Source organism: Emydura macquarii, unplaced genomic scaffold (assembly GCF_026122565.2).
Source record: "Emydura macquarii macquarii isolate MOO-44397 ecotype Brisbane River unplaced genomic scaffold, CSIRO-AGI_Emac_v2 contig_2734, whole genome shotgun sequence".
NCBI lineage: Eukaryota > Metazoa > Chordata > Testudines > Chelidae > Emydura > Emydura macquarii.
Genome location: NW_027132871.1, coordinates 3,380,883 through 3,400,354, shown reverse-complemented (window position 1 = coordinate 3,400,354; position 19,472 = coordinate 3,380,883). Strand labels below are relative to the sequence as shown.

Sequence of the window (19,472 nt, the reverse complement as noted above, 5' to 3'; positions counted from 1 at the left end):
AAGGCCAATGTAATGTATTTTGATCTTTACATCCAGCATTCCTGAAAAATTTGGGATTAGTACACTACACCTCTGACACGTGTGATAACCCAGAAAAACAACTTCATGCTTTTCTTCTCAGGAGCCTGAGCGAAGACATAAATGCAACCACAAAAAAATGGCCTGCAGGCTAGATTAATAGAATCACCAGTTCCGCAGGGAACCAACCAATAGAATAGCTAGCATAGTCAAATAAAAATAAGAATAATAAAAGTAAAATTAAATCATTACATAATTTTGAATGCACTGAAAGGAAGTTTTCTTATAACTCATTGCTGGATAGAGATGAGTGTGCAAGTGATGGGTGTAGGGAAGGACAATGTGAATTAGTTTAACAGCACAACTATGTTCATACTGTTACTACAGTATGTGATTAGTGTGATATGTGATTGACTTGTGAGATTATAAATCTCAGATAAATTTTGCTCACACAATTAGTTTGGGGGTAGTCTACGAACATACACCTCATCTGACATATATGTATTGATTACGTGATCATAAAGAGAATACAAAGAGCTGAAGAGCACTTGAGCAGAATTTAAGGAAAGAAAAGGAGGCTGCTTTAAAAGAGAGACCTCTGTAAAGAAAAAACTTTGTCGCCACTGAAGTGTTAAATTAGGCAGCAAAATTCAGTCTGCCAGTTTCAAAGGCTTTGCTGTCAAAGTAGAGTCACTGCAGTGCACACTGTCAGAACTCAAAAAGTAGCTATAGACTTTAGTAGCCAGTAATTCTTGAAATCTGTAGTGGTCCGTGCGAGAAGAAAAAAAAGCATTAACATCTTAAAAACAAGCTCTGTTATTTTCTTTTCCTCTTTCATGGATATATATGACTATAAGGAATAGTAATGTGGCTAACTAATCTTGACACATATGAGTGTACTGGGGTTACACAAAGATTTAGGAGCCTTCACTGGCCAAAGATACCCTGCCTACTTTAATTGCGACTTTTTCTTTTCCCACTTCCTTATTATTCACTTTCCCTGTCTATCCAAAACACTGTACCTAAAGTCATCATCCTCTCCCATCATTCTGACATCAACCCCCACCACCCTGAATTTCATGCTTCTATTCATATAATGTTCAAGCTCCCTGTCTTTACCTTCAAGGCACTGCACATCTCAACTCTTTCTATATACTGTCTTAATCCCTACAATCTGCAAGATCCTCTCTGTTGAAGTCAGTGAGAATCTTTCTGTTAACTTCAATGGGCTTTAGATCAGCCATTAAAGGAGGATGTTTTTAAAATAAAATGAGTTTAAGTTTAATCCATCCTGTGCACTAAATGACGCAGGATCCTGTGGAAAAACAGCATGTGAGCATAGAATAAAGACTCCTGTAATGCATACACACAAGGGGACAGAATTAAGGTAATACAATATTTAATAACTTTTGAATGCTTGAAACTGTAATAAATAACATTCTTTTAATGTGTTTTTGTCTGTAATTATAATTACAGACAATGAGGTAACAGCTGGGTATGATGGAGATAAATTTGTCTATTCACGCTTCTCGCCAGCATTATCCCGTGTTCCCCATGCTCAACCCAGTGTCTTCTCCTCACTGCCCCATTTGTCTTCTTTGCCAACTCCTGACTCTATGACTTCCTGCGCCCCACCCAATACTATATGTCTGGAATAAACTCCCAGTTAATATATGCCAAACTCTTACGCTATAATAATTCAAAAGAAAAACAAGTCTAAATCCCACCTTCTCTGTAAAGCATACTTGCCTCGATATCCATAAAACACCATGTCTGTTTATTCTGTTTTATATTATATCAGTTTATTTTCCCCTGTATTATTAGATTGCACATTTCTCAGGGAGTTTTAAATTGCTCAGCACAAATTGTGGTGTGTAGCACTATGTACTTCTATGGCAGATACAAATTAAAAACAAGATATTGAACTGGGCCCCCCTGCATGGTTACTAGGCTACCAAGCCAGCCCAAATCTTGCTATGATGGATTAGAAAGAGAAAAATATCTGAGAAAGGACATATACAAGGCAGATAATGTGATCACTTTTATCTGTCTTGTCTACATGTCCTTGAGGATCAATACAGCTACAAGGATTTTCTGCATAGGATGAAAGATAGAGCAAGATAGTCTCATGACAGAGTTCAGCTTCAACAGAGCTCACCACTACTCGTTTACAGCATATAGTCAAGAACATAATATTTTTCACTCCCTCTGCTTAGATACTTCCTTTTTTTGGGCAACTCCAACAGAATTTATAAAAATGTATTTAAGCAGAATTATTCCTGAACACTATTGTTTTGTGGATTAATAATAAAAATGTGTACTTAAATAGTACCTTTCATCTGAGGCTCTTGGGACACTCTGTAAATATTTAGTACTTTATTAATTTAGCCTCAATATTTCTGTGAAGCGGGTAATCATCACTATCCACTCTTTACTTAGGCACCGAGGAAACTGAGGCACACAGAAAGGCCTGATTCTGCTTTCACTTATACCATGGAAAATCATAAATAAATTAACTGAACTGAATGGAACTGCACCTGTCCAAAACCAGTGTGAGAGCAGAATCAGAATCTCAGTATCTTACCAATATATCCCCATAGGTCTGTGCTAAAGCCAGGAATAGAAGCCAGGGGTCCCAGCTCAGAGTCATGTGCCTTCACCAAGAGGCCATCCTCCCTCTTCACATGTTTCTATCAAAAAGACTTAAATGATATTTCTACCCAGAATAGCAAGCAATAACTGAGGCACAGAGATATTAAATAACTTGCCCAAGGTCACAAAGGAAAGTCTGTTGCAGAGACAACAACTAAACCCAGATCTCCTGAGCACCAAGCTTTTGCTTTAAACAAGACCATCTTCAAATACCCACTATGCATGAAAAAAATTAACACGAGAAAAACATTCTGCATTTCTAAACTGTAGCTCTCAAAGTGTTTTCTATCTCTGCAGAGCAACATTTTCAACAGTGGACAGAGGACTGCTCCTGCCACAGCTAAACTCCTCACATGAGTACAGGTGGCACATTGATCGCTAAGATGAGCTTCTTTATGATGCTTATTTGTTATTTTCCTTGAGCTATGTATTACATAGAATCATAGAAACAAAGGGTTGGAAGTGACCACAGGAGGTCAAAAGGTTCAGCTCCTTGAACTCAGGCAGAACCAAATAAACCTAGACCATCCCTGACAGGTGCTTGTCCAATCTGTTCTTAAAAATCTCCTGTCATGGAGAATCCACAACCTCCCTTGAACGCCTGCTTATTCCAGAGCTTAACTACCCTTATGATTAGAAAGCTTTTCCTAATATCTAACCTAAATCTCCACTGCTGCAGATTAAGCCTTTACTTCTTGACCTACCTACAGTAGATATTGAGAACAACTTATCACTGTCCTCTTTATAGCAGCCCGCAGCATACTTGAAGACTGTTATCAAGTCCCCGCTGAGTCTTCTTTTCCTCAAGACTAATCATGCCCAGCATTTTTAAACTTTTTCTCATAGATCAGGTTTATAACTTTTATTGCACTCTTCCAGACTCTATCCAATTTGTCTACATCTCTCCTAAAGTGTGGTGCCCAGAACTGGACACAATACTCTGCTGAGGCCTCCCCAGTGCCAAGCAGAGTGGCACAATTACCTCCTGTGTCTTATATATGACACTCCTGTTAATAAACCCCAGAAACAATATTAGACTTTTTTGCAACTGCATCATATTGTAGACTCATATTCAATTTGTGATCCAATATAATCCTCATTTCCCATTTTGTAGTTGTCCATTTGATTTTGCCTTCATAAATACTGCACTTTGCACTTGTCTTTACTGAATTTCATGTAGTTGATTTCAGACCAATTCTCTAATTTGTCAAAGTCCTTCTGAATTCTAATCTCATCCTTCAAAGTGCTTGCAATCCCTCCCAGCTTGGTATCATCCACACATTTTATAAATATACTAAACACTCCATTATCCAAGTCATTAATGAAAATATTTAATAGTATTGAACCCAGAACTGGCCCTTACAGCACACCATCCTAGTTTGACCATACCACTAATAACTCCTCTTTGAGTACAGTCTTTCAACCAGTTGTGCATCCACTTGATAGTCATTTCATTTAGATTTACATTTCCCTAGTTTGCTTATGAGAATGTCATGATTGTGTTAAAAGCCTTACTAAAATCAATATATATTATATCTACTGCTTCCTCCTATCCACTAGGCCAGTAACCCTGTTAAAGAAGGAAATTAGGTTGGTTTGGCATGATTTGTTCTTCACAACTTCATGCTGGCTATTGATTGTTTAATAATGTGTTCCTGGATCTTCCCAGGTACTGAAGTCAGACTGACTAGTCTATAACTCCCCAGGTCCTCTTTGTTTCCCTTTTTCAAGATAGTACCTACTTATGTTTCCCCTTCTCCAGTCCTCTGGGACCTCTCCTGTTCTCTATGAATTCTCAAAAGATAATTGCTAATGGTTCAGAGATTGCTTCAGTTAGTACCTTAGGATGAATTTCATCAGACCCTGCCACCTTGAAAACATCTAACTTATACAAATATTCTTTAACCCGCTCTTTGCCTAATGTGACTTGTGTTCCTTCCTTTTTGTTAATATAAACGATAGTGAGTATTTCGTCACCGTTAACCCTTTTAGTGAAGACTGAAGCAAAATAGGTATTAAACACCTCTGTCTTCTTGATGTTATTAGCTTTCCTTCCCTACTAAGCAGAGGAACTATACTTTGTCTTTCTCTTGCTCCTAATGACTTTCAAGAATCTCCTCTTATTGCCATTTATATTCCTTGCTAGATATAACTCATTGTGTGCCTTAGCCTTTCTGATTTTGCTATTGATTGCATGTGTACAGTTAAGCCTGTGTGTTTCAGCATTCCAGATACGCTTTACTTCAGTGATTCCCAAACTGTGGGGCACGCTCCTCTAGGGGGTCCAGGGGAATGTTTGGGAGGGCACAGCAGAGCCCCCAGTTCCACTCCAACCCCGCCCCCAGCTTGGCTCCTGGCCCCACTCCTGGCTGCAGCTCTGGCCTGGCGCCAACTGGGCATGGATCAAAGTTTGGGGACCGCTGCTCTACTCTAAGGATTTAAATAGCGGAATATAATTTACAACAAATTACTACTTGCTTGATTAAATAGTTTTAAACTACTTCCCTCCTCCCTCCTTCCTTAATGCCCAGAGAAAGGATCGCAGAATTACAATGAAAGCTCATTTATTAAGCATTTACACTGGATATTTCTAATGCAAATAATATGGGGAAAATGATTTTCTTCACATTGTTTCTTCAAAACAGACTGTAAATTTGCCTGTAAACTTTATTTGTCTATGCAATAAACTTTGTCAAACTATAAATCAGGAAAACAAGACATTTTGTTTTCTTTAAAAGGATTTCACAGAGATAAAGATGACTTTGATATCTCCAAGGATTGAGACTTGCAAAAACTCCCATACTGATTTCTTTGGTTAACATCCCCCTACTGTTTTCCCAGAGCGGGTGTTTTCCCAGAGCGGGCTTGAGGCTTTGAATGTGAAAGAAAAAAAAAAAATTTCCTGCACAGCACTGAAGGGTACTGAGGGGGGAAGAGAGGTCTGGAATATTTACTGTTGGATGAGCTAAAGAAAAATAAAGCAAATGGCTGCTCCATCTTTAAAGAGTATATCTCAGCTTCCTCCAGCATTAAACAATGTAGCTAGAAATTTCCTTTGGGCTGGATCTCTCAGGAATCTAGGACTTTACTAAATTTAACCTTGAAAAGCCCAGATTTTTTAAGAATATTGATCTATTCGGATTTTTTTACTCAATTGACATAAGCATTCATACTCATTCTCTCTATGTAAGAAAACCACCAGTATTTTCCACTGGTTCATTTCCTTCCAGTGCCATTGCTCCTGTGTATCATATTGCAACATCCAAATGTTGAATTAAGGACATATTCAATACTACAGCCTGAAATGGAAAGTATATAATACAAACAAGGCCTGAACTTACGTAGCTCCTTCCTGTGTGCTTCTGTCTGTGCAAAATACTGGCGGAGCTCATCTGTGATCTCCATGTTGCTCAGGTCGCATTCTATCTCCTCTTCAGACTCTGAATCCTTCTCTATTTCAGAATCCCTGCCCATATACTTGCTCACTCTGGAACTGCAGTGGGCACCTGGGTATTGCTGGGGCCAGGAAGGGTACCGGGCTCTGGTGTTCGGAGTGTAGACAGAATAGCTGTCAGCATCTGCTGGGTTGCCTTCATCCCAATCTGAATAACGGCTAGTTGGAAATGTTTCAGATGGATACCATGACCGATGATAAAAGGACTGCATGGCTTTCTTGTAAGCATTTTTGTGCTTGTACATCCAGTGCATGGCTTGGTTGTAATGCTTCCAGTACCTTGCATATACTTGTTGATAATACCATGGCTGAGAATCTTCATGCAATAAGTCCTCCTGAAAAAAAGGTGGGAGCAGAGGGGACAGTCAATGTTGAGGTAACTCCTAGAATTGAAAAGCTTTTTCATTCCAAATTCTTTACTTTCTATGATAAAAACCCCCACATAATCTGGAGGAAAAAGTATAAGTGTTCGAAGCGTGAACATACTGTACATACAAAAATAGATCATGTTGCTCACTCTACTAGTCACCATAGTCAGCAAAGGAGAAAGTAATGAGAATGACTGCATCAAAGCTTTCTCTGAAAAGTTCCATTATGACCGTGGAAGCCACTCCTTTAGGGCAAAATATTAAAATGTACTAATGCAAACCAAGCCTGTGTGGATATAAATATTCAGCACTGACTACTACAAATGAAACCATATGCTACATATGGTCTCCTCTCATAGGTGAGAGGAGAGCTGAATGAGATTTGATTACTTCAAAGTGTGTGTCGGATAATAAGCCACATACTACAAATACACAAGCTTTGTCAACAGGCAAAGGGCAATGTTTCTGAAATTCCTCTATATTAAATAAAGGCACCTATTTCATGTAGTAATGCATTTACCCCATTTCCCTGCCATAATAATTTCAGTAGTAGAAGTCAGATGGCAATTTAGTCCTATATCCATCAAGGTCTCAATCACAAAAAAATGGTGCTTAGCAAAGTGCTGAGCTGCTGGAAAATCTCACTTCTTTACTCATCAGCAACTATAATCTGAAAAAAGGTAAATTCCACTGGTTGAAGTAAACTGAAATTTCTCTTTCCAGTTATTAAACGTAACCAGCAGTAAAACAGCAACAACTGTTTTTAAAAATGTTAATCTTAGTTTCCCTGACACAACATAGTTTACCCTTGGCTCTATTCTATAAGAGTGCAGCATACCATATATAATAAAGTAAATTCTGTATATAAAAATACTGTAATAGGTTCCCCTCCTCTACTAGTTGGGTTGCAAATAGGTAGGATTGGAGAGAGGCCAGCAATAATGGAAAGCTAAATCATTCTTGGGGTGGTGTTGCCCATTGTCTGCTATTGGGGGTAGTGCTTCTGAGTGAGGGCTCTGGATACATAGAGAATGATGTTGGATTTAAAACAAGCTGGTTTCACCACATTAATTTGGATACCCATGACATAACACGTGTTTGTCTTCAACTGACAAAAGCCAAGAAATTCAGTGTGAAGGCTGATGGTCCTTCCTTAATGCTTCTCCTTGGTCTAGATATTTTGTGTGTCTCTGGGGAAGGAGTTTTACTTGATCTATTTTTTGCCATACATTTGGACTATTTTGGACTTAAATGCGGAAGGTCATCTTTTCTTTTAAAAGAGATACTGTCAAGATAAAAATAATACTTTAAAGGTGTTTTCCTTACCTGTATTATAAACACAACACCCTAAATGACCAAGAATGATTTTAAAAAAATCTAATTTTATGAATTTGGTTTAGCGACACTTTATAGCTAACGTCTTTCCATCCCTTCCCTGAAACTACCCAAAGGGGCCTGTGTTTTAAAAATGGATAACATAATTTTAAGGTTATGTTTAAGTAGTTACAAGAACATAGAGTCTCAAGCTAAAACCTCTTCCCCCCCTTATTTTACTTAAACATTGAGTGAGGGATTATGTCTCATCTGTTTATGCAAATCTATGGTGCCATACAAATGATTTTAAAAACAGCTATCAAATTAATTTTTATGAAAATGCTAACAAAATATTTGACTTTTTGGCTAAGCCTTTATGAGCCAGATGCTCCTCATAAACTAGAATTGTGCTGGTCAGACTCAACTGACTTCAGGGGATTTATTTCCAATTCTCACTTGTATAAGAGGAGAGTCTGGCCCTGTAATTAGAATGTATGTATATATTTATTTATTTATAAATGTGTTATGCACTCCTAAAAACCAGAATATTTAATGTTCTTACTTTGCTTTCATTAAATGAGAATGAAGAACTAGAGGTCAAGATGACAATGTATGGTCAAGACCAGAAGTTACAACTCCCATTTCACAGAATTAATTTTGGAGCACCTTGTTTAATTAATTAATTAACAGAAATAATTAAAAATCAATTTTGGGAACATCAATAGAGCAGTTAATACAGCTTGCCAAAAAAGGAATGTTTCATACATTCTGTGTATTCCCCAAGATGACAACATATACCTTAAAAATAGAAGAATTATTTTCAGTTCTTTTTAAATAAAATGTTTATAAAATGGGCCTTGGTGATGACCTTACTGAAAACTTTGGAATACAGTTGGCTGATTTGTCTATCTGACTAGCCCCAGTTGCTAATTCAGGGGAGAGGAATACAAAGGGCCATTTCATGTAGACAGAATTGTGATTCTGGTGCCTATCCAAATACTTCTGTTTGGGAGAGGGAAAAAAAAGTGACCCTAGAAAACCACACTCTTACATTGAATTTTAAAAATCCATCTGTTGAAAACAAAAATTAATAGGATGTTTTAGATTGGAGTGAAGGAGGGAAAGGAACACTTTAAAGTATAATTATGGAATATAGTTATATGTCTGTGCTTTTTCAGCTGTAGTGTAAATGGAAATAGGAGATTTCCTCAAGCGAATAAAAGGTATAAACCTAAGAAGAGTGATCAGCAGATTTCTCTGTTTTTTTCCTGTTATACATTTCTAAACTCTTTTCGAGGAGACCAATCAAACAATATTTTTAATGAATGAATTTGACTTCGAATGCACTTTAACTACTATTAAAACAGTGGCCCTCAACCTTTTCAGACTACTATTCCCCTTTAAGGAGTCTGATTTGTCTTGTGTACCCCCAAGTTTCACTTCACTTAAAAACAACTTGCTAACTAAATCAGACATAAAAATACAAGTGTCACAGCACACTATTACTGTAAAATTGCTTACTTTCTCATTTTTAACATATAATTATAAAATAAATCAATTGGAATATAAATATTGTACTTACATTTCAGTGTATAGTATATAGAGTCATTGTCTGTATGAAATTTTAGTTTTACTGACTTAGCTAGTGCTTTTTATGTAGCATGTTGCAAAATCAGGCAAATATCTAGATGAGCTGATGTACCCCCTGGAAGACCTCTACGTACCCCTAGGAGTATACATTTTACCCCTGACTGAGAACCACTGCTTTAAAATACACTACTTTTAAATATGTGCTGACAGTTCAATACAACTTATTTGTATTTGCTGTTAACATGCCCATACACTAAGATATACAGTGGAGGTAAAGAATGCTTACCATCACCTGTGGAGTTTGCGCCAATGATCAATGTAAACTAGAAAAGAAAATGTTTTTTAATTTATAAAAAGATAGTTACAAACACAGAAATCATCTCTAGTGAACATTATACATTACATTATACATGTACATTATAGACAAGAATCAAGTCAACAGATGAAGGACTTTGAGTAATCAGAAAATACTTGAAATCTCCTATTCATTGATTCTAATTAGCTTTAGTAAGGAACTTTAACTACTGAAATTGTTACTATGCAAAGCTGTAGAATACTAAAGGGCAGAGCACTTTCTGCTCTCCCCTCATGCAGCCTAGAATGCTGGAAGAGATACATACATTTTGTCCCATTACCCCATTTTTTAATCCTCCACACAATAGTTCCTTCCTCTACTTCTAATTATCTTCAAAATTAAAGACATGGAATGATAACCTAAAATGAGAAACACTTAACTTTATCCCCCAGCAGTGTCTGCAGAAGGAATCCTATAAAATTTTTATTTTAAGTATTTTTAAAACCATTTTTATTTCATTCAGGTATTAAGGTTTTTGTTTCTTTTAATCCTATGTTGTAATTGTTTGTATACCCGTCTCCTCTTCTCCCACTTTATGCTTCCCTGATCGCAACATTGCTTCACCTAAAGGAAGCACAGACAAACTCAGGTTGTGATCAACTACTTGAAAATGTAGAGAGGAGGGGAGGTTAAGAACAGAACTGGAAAGACCAGATCGTAAAAAGATGTGCAATTACAATATGCAATTTAAAATTACTATTGCCTGGCACAGGGGCTCTCAACCTTCCCAGACTACTGTACCCCTTTCAGAAATATGATTTGTTTTGTGTACCCCCAAGTTTCACTTCACTTAAAAACTACTTGCTTACAAAATCAGACATAAAAATATAAAAGCGCCCAGAACACTATTACTGAAAAATTGCTTAGTTTCTCATTTTACCATATAATTATAAAACAAATAAATTGGAATATAAATATTATACTTACATTTCAGTGTATAGAGCATTGTAAACAAGTCATTGTCTATATGAAATTTTAGTTTGTACGGACTTTGCTAGTGCTTTTTATGCAGCTTGTTGTAAAACTAGGCAAATATCTAGATAAACTGATATATCCCAGAGAAGACCTCTGCATACGTGTAACCTGATTGATAACCACTGGCCTAGCATTTATATTGCATTTTTAATCTTCAAAGTTATTTACCAACATGAACCACTTAAGCGTATTTTAAAAAATGGCCCAATTACATGACAGCCAATTTATTATACCAAGACTTTAAAAGAGCAAACCACCCATTCCGCACAGTGTCATCACCCCAAAACCTCTCATTTAAAGGGACAATGGGGCAGCAGATGTGAATGATAAAAAGATTTAAACTCCTCCCCTTTAAAAAAAAAAAAAAAGACTGTGGGCCAAAGCATCCACTAACTGACATTTCCAAGCTACTCCAAGAGGGTCAAATTCTACTTTCAGTTACACTGGTAACTCCTCTGTCTTCTTTGGGGCTACCCCAGATGACACTAGCATAACCGAGTAGAATTCTTCCCACTGGAATTACCCAGGGCATCAGTCGGAGCAGCCTTTGGCCTCCTATTCATGACTTTATTGATCAAGCCATAGCTTTTTGCCTCTTAAGACAGTAACGCTGAGTGAAACCAGATTTGAATACCGTCCATCCTGACATCACCAAAGAAATGCAAATCGTGAAGCTACCACAAGTCAGCACAAAGGCATAACTGTCAAACTTTGTGTACTGGAGAAAGGGTCCAAATATGCAAACCCTTACTCACCAACCCTTCTGCAAACAGACCTTACATACATGAGTAGTCCCACTGCAGTCCATGGGCCTACTCACATGAGTAAAGGTTAGCAGAATCAGGTTAAAAGCTGTCAAGAAGACTAAACTGATTGTCTTTCTTCCCACCTGCCAAGAGAGACAGGAGAAAAAAAAAAAAGCGGAGATCACTAATGAAACACGGCAGTGACTCGCAGCATTACTAGCCTGCAGATATATAAAAGACCTAAGTGCTGCCCCTTTCTGTTCAGCTCAAACAGTTTCCCGTGTTATCATCTTTTTAAAAGTTGTTTCTCTCTCTCATGGCACATATATATAATTCTTGTTTCAGTTATGTGCACATCTGGATAATGTCTAAGTCACTGGAATAAATATAAAGATCTTTTTCTCACATTTAAAATGTAACTATTATAGCTGCCTCTCTCTTGTTTTCTGCCTGTAGTTTGGAAAAATTATATACGTTAGAAATCTGTATCTGCCTATGACTTTTGCAAAACAAAAGATTCTCTGAACTGTCTTAAGGATAAACAAAAATCAGGTTCAGAGTCTAACAAACAGACTGTTTTTAGAACCACAATTGACAAAAAATACACAACATATTCAGAAGCACATAGAGAAAGCTTTTTGAGGTGTGTAAGAACCCTAGCAAATCCATTAAAATATATCCGTTTACTGAACATGAAGAGAGTGTTACTCACCTTGTACAGAAACTGAGGTTCTTCAAGATGCGTCCCCCTGTGGGTGCTCCACTCTAGGTGTTGGCACGTCCTTGATCGGAGATTTCGCCAACAGTGCCCGTCCGGGTTGCGCATACGCTGTCCCCGTCTCGTGGCGCTGCTGGCACCCTTTTTGGCATGCGCACCCCGGGCCCCTCTGTTCCTTCTCTACCATAGAGCTGTAATGTTTGACTCTGAAGTAGAGGGGAAAGAGGGTGGGTAGTGGAACACCCACAGGGACATACATCTCAAAGAACCTCAGTTACTGCACAAGGTGAGGAACCCTCTCTTCTTCTTCGAGTAGTGTCCCTGTGGGTGCTCCAATCTGGGTGATTCTCGAGCAGTGTCCTCAGTTGGAGGGAACTTCGGAGTTGTCAGTTTGAATGGAAGAGAGTACTGATAATCTGATTGCTGCACTGTTTTGATGCCTGATCAATGGTGTAGTGTTTTATGAAAGTGTGGCACAGGTAGCTGCTTTGCGTATTTCAGTAATTGGAATGTTATACAAGAAGGCTGTGGATGTAGCAATTGATCTGGTTGAATGCGTCCTCACCCTTTGTGGTGGTGATATCTCTGACTGTGTGTAGCATGTGTGGATGCAGGTGGAAATCCAATTTGAAAGTCTTTGGCTCGATATGGCGTTACTTTTGGAATGTTCTGTAATTGATACAAAAAGTTTGGGAGATTTCCTAAAAGGTTTTGTTCTTTCTAGATAAAACACAATGGCTCGTCTGATGTCCAGCATATGGAGGGCTGCGTCCTGTGCAATAGAGTGTGGTTTCAGGTAAAAGGTACGTAAATGAATGTTTTGGTTAAGGTGGAACGATGATGTTACTTTGAGGAGGAACTTCGGATGAGGTCATAGTATCACCTTATCTTTGTGAAATACTGTATATGATGGGTGGGCCATAAGTGCTCCAAGTTCACTCACATGGCATGCCGATGTGATTGCGACTAGAAATGCTACCTTCATGGACATGTGTGTTAATGAATAAGTTGCCAAAGGCTCGAATGATGGCTTGATGATGGTCCTGAGGACTAAGTTGAGGTCCCAAGGTATTATGGGAGGACGTATATCTGGGTACACGTTTTGTATATCAGTCATGAAGCATTTGACAATTGGATGCTCAAAAATTGTGGTATCATCTATGAGATGATAGGTGCTGCTAGGTGTACTTTAATTGAGCTAATCGCTAATCCAGATTTTTTTTATTTCCAGGAGATAGTCTAATATGTGCATTAGTGCATTGACCTGCTTCTATTGACACCATAAGGAGAATCTACCATTTATGAAGGTAAGTTTTTCTTGTGGCAGATTTTCTGCTATTTAGTAAAATATTCCTTACTGGTTCCGAACATTGTAGTTCAGCTTGTCAGAACCAGTTAGGAACCATGCTGTGAGATGTAAGTTCTTCAGATGCGGATAGCGTATGGTTCCGTTGTCCTGGGAGTGGAGATCATTGACTAGTGGGAGAGCAATTGGTGCGCAGATTGACATCTGTGTGAGGTAATTGAACCATGGTTGCCTGTGCCATGCTGGTGTTATAATTATCACTTTTGCATTGTCTTTGTGTATTTTGTGCATGGTTTTGGCTATCATGGGGATAGGTGGGAACGCCTACAGGAGACCTGTGTTCCAGTTGATGAGGTAGGGGAATATGGTGACCCCTAGTCTGTGAATGTAAGATGCTACTACAGCAAGCACCTTGGAGAAGACTCTTGGAACAGTGCAAAGGCTGAAGGGTAGCACCGTGTATTGATAGTGGTTGTTGAGCAGTGTGAATCTTAGGAATTTTCTGTGGGTCGGATGAATAGTAACGTGAAAATATGTGTCCTGAAGGTCAAGGCCTACAAACCAATCCCCCTGTTGCAGTGCCGGCAATATGGTAGCCAGAGTAACCATCCTGAATTTTTGTATCTTTATGAATTTGTTAAATTTTCTTAAGTCTAAAATGGGTTTCCAACCTCCAGTTTTCTTTTGGGTGAGAAAGTAATGAGAATAAAAGCCTTTTCCTCTGTGTTGGGAGGGAACACTCTCTATGGCATCTATTTGGAGTAAATGATTGACCTCCTGTTGTAATAGTTGTTCATGAGATGGGTCCCTGAAGAGGGATAGGGAGGAGTGTGGGTTGTAGGTATGGAGGTAAAAGAGATAGCATATCCAGATCAGATAATTTCTAGTACCCATTTGTCTGATGTTATGTTCGCCCAGTATTGGTAAAAGGGCCGTAGTTGATGTTTGAACAAGATGGACTCTGGCTGCGGAAGGCGGGGGAGGTCGTACAGACCCTCGACCAAGTCCTCAAAATTGTTGTTTTGGAGGGGCAGCCTGGGATGTTGATGGCTGCTTGTTAGTCTGTCGACGTCGCTGTGGCCTTTGTTGGGGGTGTGATTGTTCGTACTGTTCGTTTTGCAAGTAATGTTGGTATCTGGAATTATATGGCTGATATCTGAAGGGTCTTCTTGTTGCAGGTGTGTAAATTCCAAGGGTGCAGAATGTAGCCCTGGAATCTTTCATGATATGCATGACTTTGTCCATTTTTTCTGCAAAGAGCTTTGCTTTATCGAAAGGAAGATCCTCGATCGTTGCCTACAGTTGTTTAGGCAAGACTGCAGAGTGAAGCCATGATGCCCTACGCATGACGACAGCAGTTGCCACAGTGTCAGCCACGTCAAGGGAAGCCTGCAATGCTGTTCCTGCAACCAACTATCCTTCTTTGATCAATGATTGAAATTGCTGTTTTCAGAATGACCTATACAAATTGGAGGATTGGGCCAAAAGAAATCTGATGAGGTTCAACAAGGACAAGTGCAGAGTCCTGCACTTAGGATGGAAAAATCCCATGCACAGCTACAGACTGGGGACCGATGAGATAGGCAGCAGTTCTGCAGAAAAGGACCTGGGGGTTACAGTGGGTAAAAAGCTGGATATGAGTCAGCAGTGTGCCCTGGTTGACAAGAAGGCTAATAGCATATTGAGCTGCATTAGTAGGAGCATTGCCAGCAGATCGAGGGAAGTGATTATTCCCCCCTGTTCGGCATTGGTGAGGCTGCATTTGGAGTCGTGCATCCAGTTTTGGGCCCCCCACTACAAAAAGGATGTGGACAAGTTGGAGAGTCCAGCGGAGGGCAACAAAAATGATTAGGGGGCTGGAGCACAAGACTTGTGAGGAGAGGCTTAGGGAACTAGGTTTGTTTAGTCTGCAAAAGAGAAGAATGAGGCGGGATTTGATAGCAGCCTTTAACTACATGGAGGGGGGGTCCAGGGAGGATGGAGCTAGGCTGTTCTCAGTGGTAGCAGATGACAGAACAAGGAGCAATGGTCTCAAGTTGCAGTTGGGGAGATCTAGGTTGGATATTAGGATAAAGTTTTTTACTAGGAGGGTGGTAAAGCACTGGAATGGGTTCCTTAGGGAGGTGGTGGAATCTCCATCTTTAGAGGTTTTTAAGCTGCAGCTTGACAAAGCCCTGGCTGGGATGATTTAGCTGAGGTAAGTCGTGCTTTAGCAGGGGGTTGGACTAGATGACCTCCTAAGGTCCCTTTCAACTCTAATATTCTTTGATTCTCTGGCAAGACCTGTAGAAAACAGGACCAATTAGCCAAAATACTGAAGGACTGACAATACTGAGTTATTCAAAATAATGAAGAGCATAGCAAAAACTAGTCAGTCACTTCTTCTCACACTGTTGCATAGTAAGAGAACACAGAACATGATATAGTTATGAGGGGGAGGAACTGGAACAAATTAAAATACTTCTTCACAGAGCCTACAGTCAATCTGTGGAATTTACTGTCACAGAAAGTCACTGAAGTAAATAAAAGGGCTAAGTTTTAGAAAGGACTGGAGAATCTTATGAACATTAACTTTGCAAAATCAGACAACTATTAAGTATGTCATCACAACTTTTATTTCACGGAATACATCAATCACCTGTGTGAGTGAGGAAGGATTTCCCCCTCCCCCTTCTTTCACCAAATCATTACGTATTTGGTAATGCTGACAGCAGGATACAGGAACAGATGGACCAATGACTTGAACCAGTACTGAAACAGTTTTGTTGTGTACATATTTCAAGAATTCAATGAGAACAAAATGCCATGCTTCAGCACCAACAGCTTATATTTTTTAAATAATCATTTCAGCTTACCTTTCTAGTGCTAGGAAATCTGGGGGCAGGAGGGTTTTTAAAGAAGCTCCATTCAGCCTTTTCTGACACTCAGCTACCAATTAATTACCACTGTGCATTGTTACCTATGTCAATTTTAATATCAACATGGCCCAGTTATAATTCATGTAGAAATGCAGATGTGCAACTACAGAATCAATTAACTGCACCAATATATCCCTTTACCACAAACTCCTATAGACTACATTCCTGTTTCTGAATGTCTGTAAATATTAAAGATGTTCTCTGGTTGACTTTTGAGATTCAGGACCTGAGTGTTATCCAGCCAGTATAGTTAGAGCGATACAGACTCATCTAAAATGAATGCAGTTACACTGGTGTAAAGGTGCTTATACAGATACAGCCTACTGCTGTAAGGAAAGGGGAATAAATTATACCATTATAATTATGTCCATGCTCGAGACCCCCATCCACAAATACTCACTGAAATAGTTAAATCTGTACAAAAACTGCATGCAGACCAGCTGTGGCATGTGTAAAGTCACAGTTCACCTAAGACCTTGCTCCTATATGGATGTGAGAACACAGGGTTTGAGATCCAGGACACCTGGTGCATTTGAGAGGCTTATATGGGAAATGCAGGTTTTGGATTTGGAAAAGCTGAAAGCTCAATTTGTGCTATATTTTTTAAAAAAAATCTGTAATAGTGAGCAATAAATTATCACTGACATCCCTTATTTTGGGTCTTTGTTCTACCTTGGGGCATTCACAGGTCAGTGGTAGGAAGTAGTGTGCACATGAAACGGAAAAGGGTGGTCTTTTAAATTTTAAGTTCTTTGGAGCAGGATCTGTCTTCTATTGTGTTCAGGTGTATGTGTGTATAGTGCCTAGCACTATGAGGTCCCAAATCTGGTGGTGGCCTTTAGATGCTATCAGAACACAAAATAATAATACATAATAAAAACATCCCCAATCTTGAGCTGCTACTTAAAACAAACCAAAAAACCAAAACTGAAAGTAAACCAAACCACCCTAGCAGTTTGCAGTAACATACATCAGTGAGTTCCAATTTTGCAAATATTTATACACATAATTAACTCTAAGTATGAGAGACTCCCATTGAACTTAATGCTTATTAAGATAAGCATGTCTTTACAAGATCTAAACTTCAGTTTTGCAGAGGAAGGATAAGGCCCTTGTCCTGTGAAGCAAGTCTGTACACAATACATGCTATTTTCTAGAACGGCTACACTCCTAGGGCAAAAAGAAAGTTATCAATAATTTTTATTACATCTAAATTTGGCAGTTTCCACTGGATCCCATTTCCCCAGGATTTGTGCCAGACACAAAACGTAGGGTAGGGCAGCCTCTCTGAATACACTGGGCCCTTTTTGTATCACATCACTTTGTGTGGGGCTGACTACTCCCACTTTTAAGCTTGCTAAGTAGTTGTTTGGTGCATCCACACTGCATCTCACCAACTTCACTCTCTATGTTTGCACCGCACCTAGCACAGTAAAGGTCCCGGTGTATGACCAGGACTCCTAAGTTCTCCAGTAATACAAATAATACAAATAATTGCAGATCAATGCTGGAGCAGCCACCTTGAGCCTGGGAGCCCAATATGGGGGCCGTGGTTACCGCTTGGGGGAGAAGAGGGATGTGAGAATGGGCTCTCTCTCTTTCTCCCCTCTCCCCCAAATACCCCTTGCTTAGGGAGAGAGACTTGTAGGGGGGGTCCTTTCCCCCTCACTTCACACAGGGGTGGGTGGTCTCCCCACGCCATCGCTTCACCCCAGTTCACAGGAGACTTCTGAGAAGGGGGCGGTGTGTTGTGGTGTGGTGTGGTGTGTCTCCCCCCCTAGCCCCGTTCTCAGGGATGGGCTCCAGGGAATCCCTCTCTCCCCCCACCGGCCCCCATTCACCGCCGGCGGAGGGGCGCCCAGGCGGGGGGCAGAGGGGGATTTCTCTCTCTTTCCTTCCCACCGTCCCGCCACCGGGGAGCGGGTCTGCGGGATCCGATCCGATCCTCTCCTCCCTCCCCTCAGCTGTCTGGGTCCTAGCCCTAGGGTCCGCCTCCCGCTGGCCCGGCCCGCGGCACCTACTGTGGGTCCACGTGCGGCGCGGCGCGGTGCGGTGCGACTCTCTTCCTCCCTTCCCTTTCCGGGGCTGCGGGGCGGGCTTTGCCGGGTCCGCCTGTTCTCCCTCCTCCGCCGGGGCTGTGGCTCCATCTGGCGGAGGAGAGCGGCCGCGGCCGCCGCTCTGTCTCCTGCCCGGCGGGGGACAAGACCCAGCTGCCCTCCCCGGCCCCGCCTGCATCAGCAGCGAGTGTCCGTCCGTCTGTCCGCCTTCGCGGGGCCCGGCCGTCAGGCGGCAGCGGGGGCCCGCTGAGAGCTTTTCTCTGGGGGGAGACACCAGGCTGCCCGCGGCGGCACTAGCCGTGTCCCCCTGTGTGTAGCGGGCAGGAGGAGAGCCGGGGGCGCCACCCCCCAACCTCAGCCAGCGGCAGAGGAGCCCCCAGGCAGCTTGTAATTCAGCCCTGCCCTGTTTGCGCTGGTCTCTTGCGCTGTGTTCAGGTTGGATTCTCCCGGTTTCACCTGGCTGCCGCTGGTGGGGCGGGGAGGCTGTTGATAGCTCTCACCAGCAACTTTACCGAAAAAAGGAAGGCGGGGATGTTTTTTTGAAGGAGCCTAAAAGTATTAGGCAGCCAAATCTCATCGGCATTCTGAAGGATTTGGGCACTTAACTCCCCGAGGCTCCTTTGAAAGCCCCAGCCTAAATCTGTTGGCAGAGTTTAAATGGTGTCATTTTGTTATAACAAACATTTGTTTTCATCCCTGACGTTTGAAACTTTGCTTCAAGTGAAAATCTAAACACAGTGAGCGTTAACTGCAGAGCTGCTGATAATGCCTCCCTACTACAGCCTGTATGTGTGGGAAATATTTGCTCATTGACTAATCCTGGATGGCTTTATCTAGTTTATTAACAAGTTATCTGATTATTATTCTTTAAAGGAGGCAGAGTATTTTCATCAATGTCTTTCACTTACATAAAAACATTTAATGTTTTGACCAGAAAACATTGGATTAGCCTGAATTAGACATAAGGCCCAGATCCTCAAAAGTGTTAAGGCTCCTAATCT

The 19,472-nt window shown here is 40.5% G+C and overlaps 1 protein-coding gene across 1 annotated transcript in view; it reads right to left on the bottom strand.

The window, feature by feature from the left end:
* The window catches only part of GEMIN8 (gem nuclear organelle associated protein 8), a 35,392-nt gene extending 16,834 nt beyond the window's left edge, over positions 1-18,558 (bottom strand). The window contains exons 1-3 of the mRNA XM_067566163.1: positions 18,436-18,558; positions 9,683-9,719; positions 6,012-6,459 (exon numbers count right to left, since the gene is read on the bottom strand). Of these exons, the coding sequence (XP_067422264.1) occupies positions 6,012-6,459; positions 9,683-9,685 (451 nt within the window). The 5' untranslated portion in view covers positions 9,686-9,719; positions 18,436-18,558. The remainder of the gene's footprint in view (positions 1-6,011; positions 6,460-9,682; positions 9,720-18,435) is intronic.
* Between the last annotated feature and the right edge of the window lie 914 nt (positions 18,559-19,472).